Raw genomic sequence first — 13,570 nt, 5'->3', positions numbered from 1 at the left:
TATCGTGCTCGAGACCGGCGCTATCCAGAGAGTTCTTGCCGGTTTCACCGCGTGCCAGTCTCTCCTAAAGATGAGTACCCGGCCCGAACAACTGGTATTCTGGTATATGCATTTCGAAAGGCACTCGATTGATTAGCGTGTCCAGCACACGAGATGACTCAATGTTTACGCTTTGTGGTGCTGTCATCTTATATGGCCGAGCTTGGGTTCTTTGAGTACTACTCCTTTTCCAGCAGGTGGTGCTACAGATCTTATTGAAGTATCTACCGTGGTGTCGACGGCTACACGACTGCTGCAACCTCGTTTTCTCTTTTTATCACCTTTGCGATACTTCAAAAATATCAAATTATTCGGATCTAGTGTTTTCTCTCCGTTGTAGTATTCCTCCTCCTCGTCGTCGTCGTCGTCGTCGTCCTCGTGACTAGCGCTTCCACTGGATGCTAGTAGTTGTTAATGTTGTTGTCGCTCCGGTACAGATAATAATGACGTGTCAGAAGCAGTTGTGACGTGGCCAATCTGGGGTGAGAATTCGCGTCTCAACCCTGTCCCGAAGCCTCGACACTATTATTTCTTGAGTAGATCTCGGAGGGAGTTCCGCGAGGATTCCGCTGTTCGGATTACAGCGGTGTGTAAAGGTCGGAAAATCAGAACACGTTGAATTCTCGTTACGACTCTTTTTATTATTGAACAGATGCTGTATCTGCGAGCGATCGCGAGGGTTCTTAAAAATAACTATGTGATTTGAGTTTAACGATATTTTTCGCTGGCTCCGATGAAAGAGATTTTGCAAGAGAAATAAAATACTTAAATTGCAATGATAGCTGCCCTTGACAAATAGATTAACTACACTCGCACTGGACGACTCGCGCATCAGATCGTCGAGAATCAAGAGTTTCGGTCGTTCGGGATCTCTACTGTAGTCCTCTCGCTTTAGTAATCCCTCGTGAAATTCAATACTACCACCAGCAAATTCCTTATAAGCAGACTGCTATTCTGTATAGTAGAGTAACATTCGCTTAAATTGTTTATCGCTCATCTGTGCGATTTATTTAAGAAAATTGCCGACAAACACCGTCTTGCCACAAAAGGTGGGACCACAAATCATGCATGTCCAGGGATGTCTCGCACATCCATAATGCGGTCGTGCAGGTGATGCACACGAATTGCTAATCAGACCGAGCGACACGTGAGATTTATAACACTCCGAACATCTGCAACACCCTCTGGCGGGGGAGAACCACGAACGCGCGGCGCGGGGTGGCTCCTCCTCACGCGCAGATGCGAGTAGTCATCGAGCTTGCTGAAGGCGAGTCATCATGCTTCCCCTCCAAGGAGCTTATTTGCGCGTACACGAAGTGCCAGACTTCGAAGGTTAGCCATATGGCTCGCCCCCTCCAGGAGGCTTGTGACACGCGAGCGGTTTTGACGGCTAGTTCTGGGCTAGGTGAGTTACTAATTAATATTGAAAAAATTGTATTAAATTTATACTTTTCTATTCGTCATTTTAGAGCTACATACCCGTACGGGTAACTCTTATCGTCGGCAATAAAGCGACGTTTAGAGTAGACAGGTTCACAGACTTTATATTCCGCGCGTGTGACCACATCATGCAATGCTGTACGTCTAATCGCATCAAAAAAGAAGAATGTCGGTGGTATTTCACCACTCACAAGTTTACGCACACATTCAAAATTGATCTTTTCGGATGCTGATGCATTCAATCGGATACCTTTAATTTTACATACACCTAATTCACGGCCGTCAGGTGTTAGATACTTATAGGCATAAAATTTTGGTCCGCTGGAGGCAAAGGATGTAATGTATGTGCCTAACTTATAGCCCACCAAATCGTTCGTAAGTTGTCCTAAAAATGGTCCCGTTGACGGATCATACTCGCATCCGTTCTCTTGGCTCACATACACTATGAAATCTGTGTCATGGTATAGCACGCGTTCTTCCAGTGGCTCGAGCTCGGAGAAAAGTCAGAGCCGTAGTGTAAGCAGCGATAACCACGTTGTACTGCAGTGACGGCTCAATTTCGGCATCCTCGTCATTATTTACCCAAATGAAGTAGAGGATTTCATTGTTGGCCGGCAGTATAGAATTTACAACTTTATCGGGGCTAGTTAGTAGCTCGAACAATCCTTGTGGGTCTCTTACTATCTCAGTTTTTGTCATGTTTTCACGTTACCCAAACTTTCTCCACAACGAGTTAAGACATAGATTTGCCACGGAGCGTAGACTAGCATTGAATTTTATTTGACTTTTGTCGAGTTTTATGCCCTCCTCTTACTCAAAGTTCTGAATATAGCGATCTATTGCTTGCTCATCATCATTTCTACACTCAGGTAGGTATCCCGATGCATAGGTCTTTTCCGCGAAGAATTTATCAATATACTAGTGTAAGAGACCACCTTTACACGACCTCTTGTCAAATTGTGTAATTTTATACGACCATATCTCAGATACTTTAGTAATTACGTAACTGAATTCCACGGCTTTTTCAAGCTCGTCAGCTACCCAGGTACCGACAAAAACGCGCGCGTTCACGTCTTCGTGTTTACAATCTTCCTGACACATGGACTCGGCAAACGATCTACATAGCAAAATTAGTAGCTTATTATGCATTTTTACGGGTAAAATAGGGTAGTAAAGATTTCTCGGCGGTAACACCTCGCACATTAGCAGACCGTCAATCTGGCTGATGTCGTTATCGGGGTGAACTACACGCGCACACTGAACCTCACCAACATAAAGTTTCGGATGACCGACCGAATAGCGACCATATTTGCAAATGTACAGTATAATGAGAATACATCGACATATTTAATTTTTTCATTCTCGCGAATATCGTATGATTATATCGTGTTACCTGTGCGACCACCGAAAAATGCATCTCGCGGATTAAGTGGTGTATGCCAGTCTTTTGTGACCTTTTTTATATACGTCATCATATGCTCGTTCTCGCTGTACTCGCGATCAAAATCACACTCCCATTTCTCAATGAGACGATACCCGAGCCTCCTAATTTTTCCCGAAACTCTAAGTGTTCTCTCGTACTACTCGTCCATACTCTCGCCATTCACGATTGACAAATCACGACCATCAATGTAGCAATAAACACAACTATACCAATAACACCCGTGGAACTGCAGTACGACATTCTCATTGTTTTCTAACACGCAAAATCCATCTACCAGAGGGCCTTCGGGCAGTCTCTTTTCACGCAAATTTACAAAATGCTGTATCAGCCAGCCTGTCTAATGCTCTATCCACGTGAGCCATTGTGCTGCTTTAAGCGATTGTTTATTGGCTCAACGATAGCCACTCGACAGTATAATCCCGATTGTATATTTTCTCAAAAATTGTTTACGGTACACGCGCATACACAACGACGCAATAATTGCGCACTCTAGAAACGGATCTGTCGAGCCGTATTCGATAAATGTCTTTCTGAAGGCAAGACATGCTAGTCTCAATATCTTAATGTCCTGCTTACAATAATTGATGATCTCGTTTTGAAAATCAAAAATGTAATTTTGTTCTTTCCTATCAGCGTACCACTCTAAGAATGTTTTTCGCTCCTCGACACCCCCCGAGTCAGGTAAGTAGCTCTCTACGAGTGGCATTTCGCCTACATAGTTCTGATTCTCCAGTCTGTTGAATAAGTGGGGGAATGTTCTCTTCTCAATACCGCCGCTAAGTCCGTAAGCTTTCGGTAAAGGGCTCAAAGCCATATGCAAATAATTTAAACTATCGAGAAACTTAATGTGGGCAAACTTCATCATAATTATTTTTGACCCGTTTAGAATTACGGAAGGCATTTCACGGAAATCTTTGCACCCCACCAAATATTTCAGCACGAACTGTGCGTCGAATCCTTGAGCATTGTGCGCGATACAGATCACGTCTGCAATATTTATCTACGATTCAAGGCAAAGTCTACTAACTCTTTCACCGGATCGTTCTTGAACACATGCTCTTGCACCCCGCAAAAATTACACGACCCAGAAATATTTTCGTTAACCAGACATGCACTACATACCTGCTGTACTACACACAGATTGACAACGTGTATATGTGTCTTATCGTCACCCAATACGGGCTCCAACTGTTGTGTCTCTAAATCGTAAAATAAGTATAAAGTCTATTTTTTCGTGGTGGTACTAGCCGCCTGCTGACGCGTTTCAGCTACGGGCCGCATAAAACAAAGATGGCCGATTGGCTGCATCAGCTTACAAACTTCACAAAAGACTGTATCGCAAATATGAGAGGTTGCATCATTACTGGAGGGTTCTAATCGTTCTACAACACCTCGTACAAATTTTTAAACTCGCACATACTGTATGAATCTTATCGAATGATCCTGGTTTCAGATCATTCGAAAGACACATTTGACTGAAAAAGATTCTATTACAGTGTGGGCACACCACATGCCTGTCGGCTTGGTCACGTTCACAAGGTGATTTTTGCAGACAACTACGACACTTGTTCGGATACCTATGATTCTTTTCATTTGTTACTTTTTTATTGCAAGGTATGCAATACCCCCTACTGCCAGCCGCAGCTACCAAGTTTAAAATAGGCTGATAATGTCGGCTACTGTCGTAATACATAATATGAAGAGTACACCTAACAGTATTACCGACATTATAAACATATTCCGATTCATCGTGTATAGGCTCGAGAAAGAGGGGGGGAGAGAGAGAGAGAGAGAGAGAGAGAGAGAGAGAGAGAGAGAGAGAGAGAGATGCATATGCTGACATTACTTCTCCCGAATTCATACACTTTGCGTAAAAAGTGCATCTGAGTATCGTAGCTGCGAGCGAAAAATACCGCTTTCACGTAAACTCGAGATATTTTTTGGTCATCTGATTTTTCTAGAAACCAAGTTTCCACACATTACACACTTTTTAATAAATCTGAGATGCACTAAGTCAAAATATAAGATATGAAGATGATAACTAGCGACTTCTGTCTCACGGTTTTGACCAGAAGTGCCAATGCAGGGCTTTTTGAAACTAAAAAGTGGTGGAAAAGGTGTGTGGCGGGAAGCAAAAATCAACGCAGTTTCTTGAGTCCTTGACCAGCTCTCTCAGAGTAATAATCAAGTGCGAACATTTCTTTTTCTATTCGAAATGCGTGTCCTTAGTGTTACCGAAATAAACGTGCGTGCGGCTTACCGGTACCGCGTTGCTTCGCCATCATCGCGCGACCCTGTGCTACCTCAGGGTCTCGAGGATGACGTGCTCGACGAAGAGGTTGCTTCTTTAATTAATAGCAGCAGCCCAATCAACGTGGCACCGCTCGTCAATTTTGTTGCTGGTACGTACGGGTCGCCAGAACCGCTGTACCTGGATCTGAAGATCAACGACGCCGACGACGAAGATATAAAGCAAATTTGGCAAGCCCGGGAACAAGAAGAGAATGCTGCGCGGGTAATGGCCAGACAGGCGGAGGCTCAGGCCGAAGATAAAGCAGAAGAGGAGGAAGTAGCGCGAATCCAGCTTTTACGCGATGCTGAAGATGATGATAAAGACCAAATAGAGGAGGAGGAGGAAGAAAATCAGAATGACCAAGAAGAGGAGGAGACAGAGGACCAGAAAATGGCTGACGACTTCAGTGTTGATAGCGTCGACAGCGACGTTGAGCCAAGGCACCGAGGAAACAGCAGTAGCAGCAACAGCAGCATCAGTAGTAGTGATAGCGAAGCAGACGAACCATATGATCCTGCAAGGGATCCGGAACGAGAAGCCCGCCTGCATCGGCTTCTCGGAGCCCATAAACACCTGTGGCGTGTAAGGCAGCGTCTGCTTCAGCTTAAATGTCGGCGAGACGTCAACGGAATGCATCAGAAAATCAGACGTGTGCGGAAGCGCCGAATCGCGTACATGGCTGAACTAACTCGTGCTGAGCGTCGCAACTTGCCGGTACCTTGTGTAAAGCTTTCGCGCAAAAATCAAGATTTTTGCTTCGGCTGTGGACGGTTTTTAGGCATTCGCCCCGTATAAAGAGTTTCGAAGAAACGTCTTATACCTAGAGCGAACGCCTATTGGATTTGACCAAAAATGTTTTTTTTTCTTTTTGAGCCATTTTTTATAACAATGTTTTTTCATAAAAGTATTTTGGCTATTTTGTAGAAAATTGAATTCTAAACAAATTTACAGTATTTAAAAATTCGAAATACCCAATTGAAAAAAGTCTTTCTAGTAGCGAAGCCTCGTTCTCCAAAAATTGACTTTCTGTTCGTGCGCAGGACCTGATGTTCATACGAAGTGACCTTATATTACACAACAGACTTGCTCAAAACAACTTTTTTTAGTCAAATCCACTATGTATATTAAATATACTATATTCTACATGATCACCATGTGTATGTAACTTTCTAGACATACTTTTGTAGACCAATAAAGGAAACTGACATTTCTTCACTATACCCATACTAAATTCTTGAAAAACTAAACTTTTTACATTTGCTTCTATGAAATACTTGTAGAATGACTATATACATGTTCAATATACTATATTCTAAGCCATCACTGAGCATATGTATATATATATATATATATATATATATATATATATATATATATATATATACATACGTATGTTTGATATTTTATCCCTCCGCATAACCTTAAATCTTAAGAAAATATAAATTGTTTTCACTTTAACTATATTAAACACTTGCACCGTAACTGTATATTATCATGCTCATCACCATGTATATATATATATATATACCCATACTTTTACTAATTTTTATACAAAGTGACCTTATATTACACTTGCAAATGCGCAAATGGGACATGCAATTCGCAGGCACAAGCGCAGAAAGGATAGAGAGATATTTGAGCCAGAACATGACAAGCGCGCAGATGTCAGAGAAAGAAAAACTCGCTGCACTGCCTTACGTGTTTACGGATCTAGCAGCCGAGTGGTATTATAACAATAAAGACGAGTGGCAGAGATATGAGGATTTTCGCAGCACAGTACTGCGCTGGTACAGAACTAACAGGCAGCTACAACAACGCCTAGCCTCCTACGTAGAAAAGGCGCTAGACATTCTACACAAGAATCTGCGACCTGAAGTACAGCAACTGACACCTCGCAGAAACTGCTTCTACTGGGATAGCTTTCAAGAGCTGGCAACGGACGCAGAAACGGTAGTAGATAGCGGAAAGGACTATAGAGCACCTCCAACCCCCGCAGTTACGCTATATTCCAACCTGGCGTATAGATCGCCAACAGCAGCACAGCCAGCGACAGCGAAACCTACAAAAAGTGGCAGCAGTGGCAGTAGAGACGCCCAGCAACTCCAACGAACAGCTGGCGACGATGTTCAGCCAAATGCTGGACGAGCGGTTAGGGGGCTCCAAGAAAGAACTGAAAGGCAGAGGAAAATCGCACGAAGGGAAACACCAGATAGACGTAGCAGCGGCGTCCCTCCTCCCGCTTCTTCTCGCGGTACGCCTGTTGTTGGCGTGCCCGGCTAGCTCAGTCTGTAGAGAATGAGACTCTTAATCTTAGGGTCGTGGGTTCGTGCCTCACGTTAAGCGCCAGTAGTAACGGGGCGATTCTACAGCTTATCGTGCGGCCGCGAAGATGCCGCACGTCACCTCCAAGAGGTTAATTGCGTATAATACGGGTGCGAGAATGGTTTGCCTGCGGGTGATACGTCACCAGTCAGGCGTTCAGCTGTCCAGGACTCCCTGGCGAGGCTGAGTAGCTGGGGTATGAAGGAGGTGAAGTTGGCCCAGACAATTCACTTCTTGAGGAGGGCTGTAACGGGCGGGGATGGCGCCCATAAGAGCTAGTCGACGCGAGTGCAGGGTAGCGCGTCGTTGGCTCAGTGGTTAGAGCACGCGCCTTGAGATCTCGGGGACGTGGGGTCGAATCCTCCTCGTCGCTTTACTTTTGTGCGAATTAGTTCCCGGAAACCCCGTTACAGCATGTTACTTAAAATCTTGAATTGGTGAATTTTTTATTATACTTTTGCGTCCACTAAACACTTACATATGTGTAGATGTGTATAACATACATATACAACTACCGCATATAAATACAAAGTCTGAAACGATACATCTTTAATCTTGCTTGCTCTGAACGTAACACTATGGCTCATAATTATAAAAATACATATAAATTATAAAAATGTAAATAATTAACTCAATGATATATGGTTACCGCATCACAGAATCGATTTCTTAAACAAGTATTGAACAAGATACTTTTACTAAATTGTAATTTATGCATTGTATATAATATAATTAAATTGTTACTAGATTATGCATAGCAAATTATAACAATTATAAATAACAATCATTATTGCATTGAAAAATTAATAATAATAATAATAAAATAAAATAAGAACAATGTTTTAATTATAATTTTAACCGTAAACAAATTTTTATGCAATTTTTGACTATAATGAAATATTATGATAATGAATATATGACATTATACTTTGCAATACAATGCAACAAAATCATTCATATACAAGATAAATAATAATTTTAATAAATTAAAAATAATATACTTTACTAGTCAAGAGGCTGATAGAAAAATTCATCTGCTACAAACGTCATAAACATTGAAGAACCTGCAACAATAACATAAATTCCACAAAGTAAATGCTTAATAGAAAAAGTTTTAAATAATAATTTTTGTTTTTAATTTATAATAAATCACTTATCTAATAATTCCATTGAAGTACTTTATTAAAGGCAGGATACACATACATGGAACATTTGTGAAATTCAACTAATTATATACATACACGCACCTGTATCACTAATCATTGGAGAAAAATAATAGCTATTAAACAATATTATTATGCACTAACAATATATGCAATACAATTTACAATTTAAAATTGAAAAGATAAAAAAAAATAAAATCTAAAATACTAACTAAATATGAAGTCTGAACTTCAATATTAAATATGGACAAACGATCCGAATCATGAACTACATAAATGTAATTATAGAATAAGATTATTAGTAATCAAAGGCAACTTCACTCCTTACATAATTTGCTAGCATGACTCCATGGTTTTTACGGAAAATCAGAAAATTATTAATTTACTAAAATACATTAGCTTATACTTTTAACGCACGGAATGATATAATTTGCTTAATAAATATCAATCTCATTTAACCGTAGTAACAGAATTAAGAACTATTTAAAAAAGAACACATCTATTTCAGAGAGAGCACACAGTGGCGCTGTCGTCGTTTAGCAAGTCCCAAAATGTAGGCCTTAATAACACGTCATAAACCGTCATAAGTGTCATGCAACATGTCGTAGATGGCGGGACTGTCGTACGTTGCAGTGTCGAACTGCCATTCCGGCTCCGATATAGCCGTGGCTGCTGACAGATGGAAGTGTTGCCACTGTCGTGACTAAAGATTAGGCCCGTTACACGCAAAAAGAAACACACTCAAACACACATATATACATATATCTTAAGGCGAAAGTGTTTTTTTCATAACAGCGTGCGCGGAGCTCGACTTTAGAGTCATTTGTTTTGGCGCTAAAGTCATCGACTTAGATACGCTCTCTCACAGCGTGCGCGGGAACATTTGAAGCGTGCGTGGGGAAACCTATCATGTCACTGTCATTTGTTTTACATATGTATGATTGCGAAATTGTGTATCATTAGTACAAGACGTCTTGTTTATAACCTATTGGTACCTAACCGAAAAGTAAACATGAGTGATAACAGTTCTTGTACTACAGACGATATATCCGATTATGGAAATGAAATTCCACCCGAAATCGCATACCGCAGTGTGACAATCAAGTAGCATCTACTTCTGGAGCAGAAATTACAGTTGATCAACCCAAAAAATCTGTAACAGTTTCGTTAAAAAGAACCAGATTTGATTCCGAAGGTCGAGATGATGATAATGAACCAAACGCTGAGGATGAATTTTATCGATTAACCGAAATACAGCAAGCTACATGTGGTTCACCGTTGAAAAAACGTAGATAAAACAGTGATGAAAAAAGCGAACAATCATTTACTATTGAAAGCATCGACAAAAATATTTCGTTTCATTTTAATAATTCTAATGTTACAATTAATCTACATAATCATCATAATTAACTACAATGTACGATACACTCTATTTGTGGTTTAGTTTTATATTTTTTGATAAAAGATGTAATAATTTTCTATTAAAAATAATTCATGCTATTAACAAGCAAGTCAGCGTAGGTAAATTTAGAGGTTATGTTGGCTAATTGTATACTCTGGCTCTGGCTACCGGACTATCTGTTTAACCATGTTCTATCAAGTACCTTCAACTTTTTTTCAGTGCAATTTTTAATTGCATTAGGGCTATAAAACATTTTTTAAATCAGTTACAACAGAATCACTCATATGCATTTTTACTTTAAGGCTGCAATTGTTATAAAGATCATTGAAAGGGATACGTATGCGCTGTCCATTTATATTTCTGAATTTTAAAGTGTGTTATCTATAAAAAATTATAGCTATACTTTGACAGTTTTTTCTCAGAGGATAAGGCTCTTTACTTAACATTGATATAAGAAATATCATTTGCAGGAAACTAAGGATGGAATCCCGGATCTGCCATTGAGTAAACTTATTTTGCAATCACTCTCTAAAAGTGATGTAAAGAAGTTTACTGCCGCACTAACAACAAATGTGTTTACAACATCAAAGTTCAAAACACATTCTGTTACGGGTGAAGCACCAAACTCTAACCCACATATGAAAGTAACCCCTGAACTTCCACCTATTCGAAAACAGTATACGGTAAAAATAATGTCTTATTTATTTAATTTACTTTCAAACAATATAAATAAATTTTTTTAACTAGGTTATTATGTAAATTAACTTTATTGTTTTCAGACACTGTTCAGAAAATATTTGGAGTTTCAGCATCCATAAAAGGAAAAATAAACAAAGTTTTGTCAAACAAAGTAAGTGCAGTCAGACGATAACAATTAAGAGATAAGAAAAACAATCGAGTGTTAAAGTTTTATTGAAAGAGTAACTAGTTTTCTAGTTTATGACTACCATGTTAATTAGAAGAAGTTTATGTAGTGTCACTTCGTAGATAGTTAATGAAAGATTATTAATTAGGATAAAATGCTTGGCAGATCTCAGTATACATCTGAAAAAATATACATTTTTTTATTTAAGTATTATTATTTTTGTACGTCATACCAAACATAGTTAACAACGATAAAGATCTTAATCTTATTAATTCACTGCTTTTATTGTATTTTTATTTAAATCCACAAATTTAAATCTCGCAAATCCACGAGTGAGTGGAAACAACTCGGGTGTTGGAAGTTGAGAATTTCAAATTGAGGGCACACCTACCAGACCAACTTTTTTTTATTCTTTTAGCCATCTGGAATGAGAAAATGCGCGCCAAACTTTATTCAGGGCAGTTTAAATTCTCTTATGGAAATTTAACATGGAGAAAATAAACGAAAATTACCCATGGTTCCAATTCATCTACTCAATATCTGAAGGCGCAATCCAAAACTGTGTATTAATAGGATCGAAGTATTAGAAGAGAGCTTTAATTTGAGGGCTGGTGGGTTAAAAATAGTTGCCTAGGTCAAAAGTTGTCTAGACTTAAAAATGGCAAAAAATTGCCAATTTTTCGATTTTTTACGAAAATTAGCGATTATTCCTATTTTAAAAATCCTTATAACTTTAAATTGAAGCTCTTTTCTTCTTCTTTTGTTTTGAAAATTTAGATTAACATTTTTATTTTACGATTAGCGATATATGCCTATCAATTATGGCCGTTTTTTGGCCATTTTCATTGTCATATATGTATATAGCTAATCGTATAATGAAAAATTGACCGCTGGGATCAAAAGTTATAAGGATTTAAAAAATATGAAAAATCGCTTTTTTTAATTGTACATTGTACAACAAGGGGCGAAAACGACCATTTTCGCTCCTCTTGATTTCCGATTCTCAAATTATTGTAGGCTCTAGGTCTAGGTCTAGGTTCTACCTTATAGGGAGCGAAAATAGATTAATTTATATATATATATATATATTATGACCAGGAACTCTTGCTCTACATTTTGTCTGACGCTCGAAAAACCCTATTTTTCGGTCCACTGTATAGGCTCTGAAAATGGTCTTTTTTATGCACGCGTTATAAAAAATTAATTTTCGTAAAAAATCGAAAAATTGGCGATTTTTTGCCATTTTCAAGCCTAGACAACTTTTGACTTAGGCAACCATTTTTAATCCACTAGCCCTCAAATTAATTCTTTTTTTTTAATCCTTTGATTCCATTAAAACACATTTCTGGATTGTACCTCCAGACAAAAAGTGGCAATTTTCTGGTTTTCGTTAATTTTCCTCGTGTTAAATTCCCATAAAAGAGAATGCCTGCAAGGGTCCCAACCTAAGACCCCCAGGAGTGCCCACCAGACGGTTCTCCCTTAGCTTCGCCCCTGAGGCTAGTTTCCTTTTCGCATGCTTGTTTCTTTTTTTTTGTTTGGCCATTCTCTGTTCCCGAGGAGGCACCAGTATTTGCCGCTGGGGCAAACCCCACAGCCGCCCGGTGACTCTCCTGGGAACTTTTACCGGTATTTACGCTCGACGACAGCCGTCCAATCTTTCAAAATACTGTCCTTAAGGAATAAGTTTGAACTGGGGAGCCCCTTTGTTGCTGGCACTTATGCAACCGATTCATTTTTCTCGTTCATTTTTCATTATTCATAAATGTGTAAACCGATGTATTCGTGTGTGTGGACTGAGCCCCGACCCCGTTTTCCGGACCAATCAGCTCCCCAGAAAAACACCCTTAGCGAGAAGCCGACTCCAACACCTGTGCCCCCCTTCCGATCCAACATGGCCCTATCCGGTTACTAACCGGCACTGTTTGGTCAGGTGGGATTTTTCGTCGCCTAATAGGTCAGCCAGGTCATGCTGGCCTATCAGCCGTGGCCTAGGAGCGCCAGACAACCTAGTTTTCCTACGGTACTCTTAGATCGAAGGAGTTAGACTACTTCGAGTGACCCCGGTGGGCAGAACAGCCTGGGGGCAGCTTGAGGGTCGGCAGTGTGGGAGTGTTAAAGTGTAACGTGTGTGTTCGTGAGTTATGTTTCCCAACCGGCACTACCGCCTGTTCCTGGTTGGGAGATTACTCCTAGCCTCTAGTTGGTCGGCCAGGCAGTTTTTATTCTCATCCCTCTGAGGTGAGGAGAGTTGAATGAGTCCCGCCCCCAGGCCCGTTGAGATTCTGAAGCAAGGGAGAGCCCTTTTTAGAGGGATATCGCACTTGAGTAAGAGCCCTTCTTACGGGGATCCACATACATTTGAGAGGCCGTTTCACTGGGAATCAGACACAATCGAACATCCACTCTCTCTCACCGGGACCAGGCCTGAGATCCGCCGCAAGATCGACCAGAAGAGCCCCCTCACCGTCCCAATAATGGGCACACGGCAAGGTGGCAATCCTTCGAGGGGGATCTAATATAAATACTAATTTGTCCCTTGTCTCAAACTAAAAATCACCAGTCATAAAAGCAAAAGGAGAAGTACTTAAAAACGAAATAC

At 40.2% G+C, this 13,570-nt stretch overlaps 2 protein-coding genes across 18 annotated transcripts in view; one reads left to right on the top strand and one right to left on the bottom strand.

The window, feature by feature from the left end:
- The window catches only part of LOC100116395 (high affinity cGMP-specific 3',5'-cyclic phosphodiesterase 9A), an 815,596-nt gene that overhangs the window by 436,649 nt on the left and 365,377 nt on the right, over positions 1–13,570 (top strand). For 2 of the 16 annotated variants that reach the window (XM_031933043.2, XM_031933055.1), the window contains one exon: positions 10,883–10,953. The exons of 13 other annotated variants lie outside the window; for them this stretch is intronic. In XM_031933043.2, coding sequence (XP_031788903.1) covers positions 10,883–10,953 — 71 coding nt within the window. Of the gene's footprint in view, positions 1–10,573; positions 10,787–10,882; positions 10,954–13,570 lie in introns of all 16 variants that reach the window. One more of the 16 variants, XM_031933066.2, reaches the window with a different exon arrangement.
- Positions 1–13,570, bottom strand: part of LOC107982128 (probable serine/threonine-protein kinase tsuA) — a 183,762-nt gene that overhangs the window by 5,634 nt on the left and 164,558 nt on the right. The window lies entirely within an intron of this gene.

Source organism: Nasonia vitripennis, assembly GCF_009193385.2.
Source record: "Nasonia vitripennis strain AsymCx chromosome 1 unlocalized genomic scaffold, Nvit_psr_1.1 chr1_random0009, whole genome shotgun sequence".
NCBI lineage: Eukaryota > Metazoa > Arthropoda > Insecta > Hymenoptera > Pteromalidae > Nasonia > Nasonia vitripennis.
This window is presented reverse-complemented; position numbering and strand designations above follow the sequence as displayed.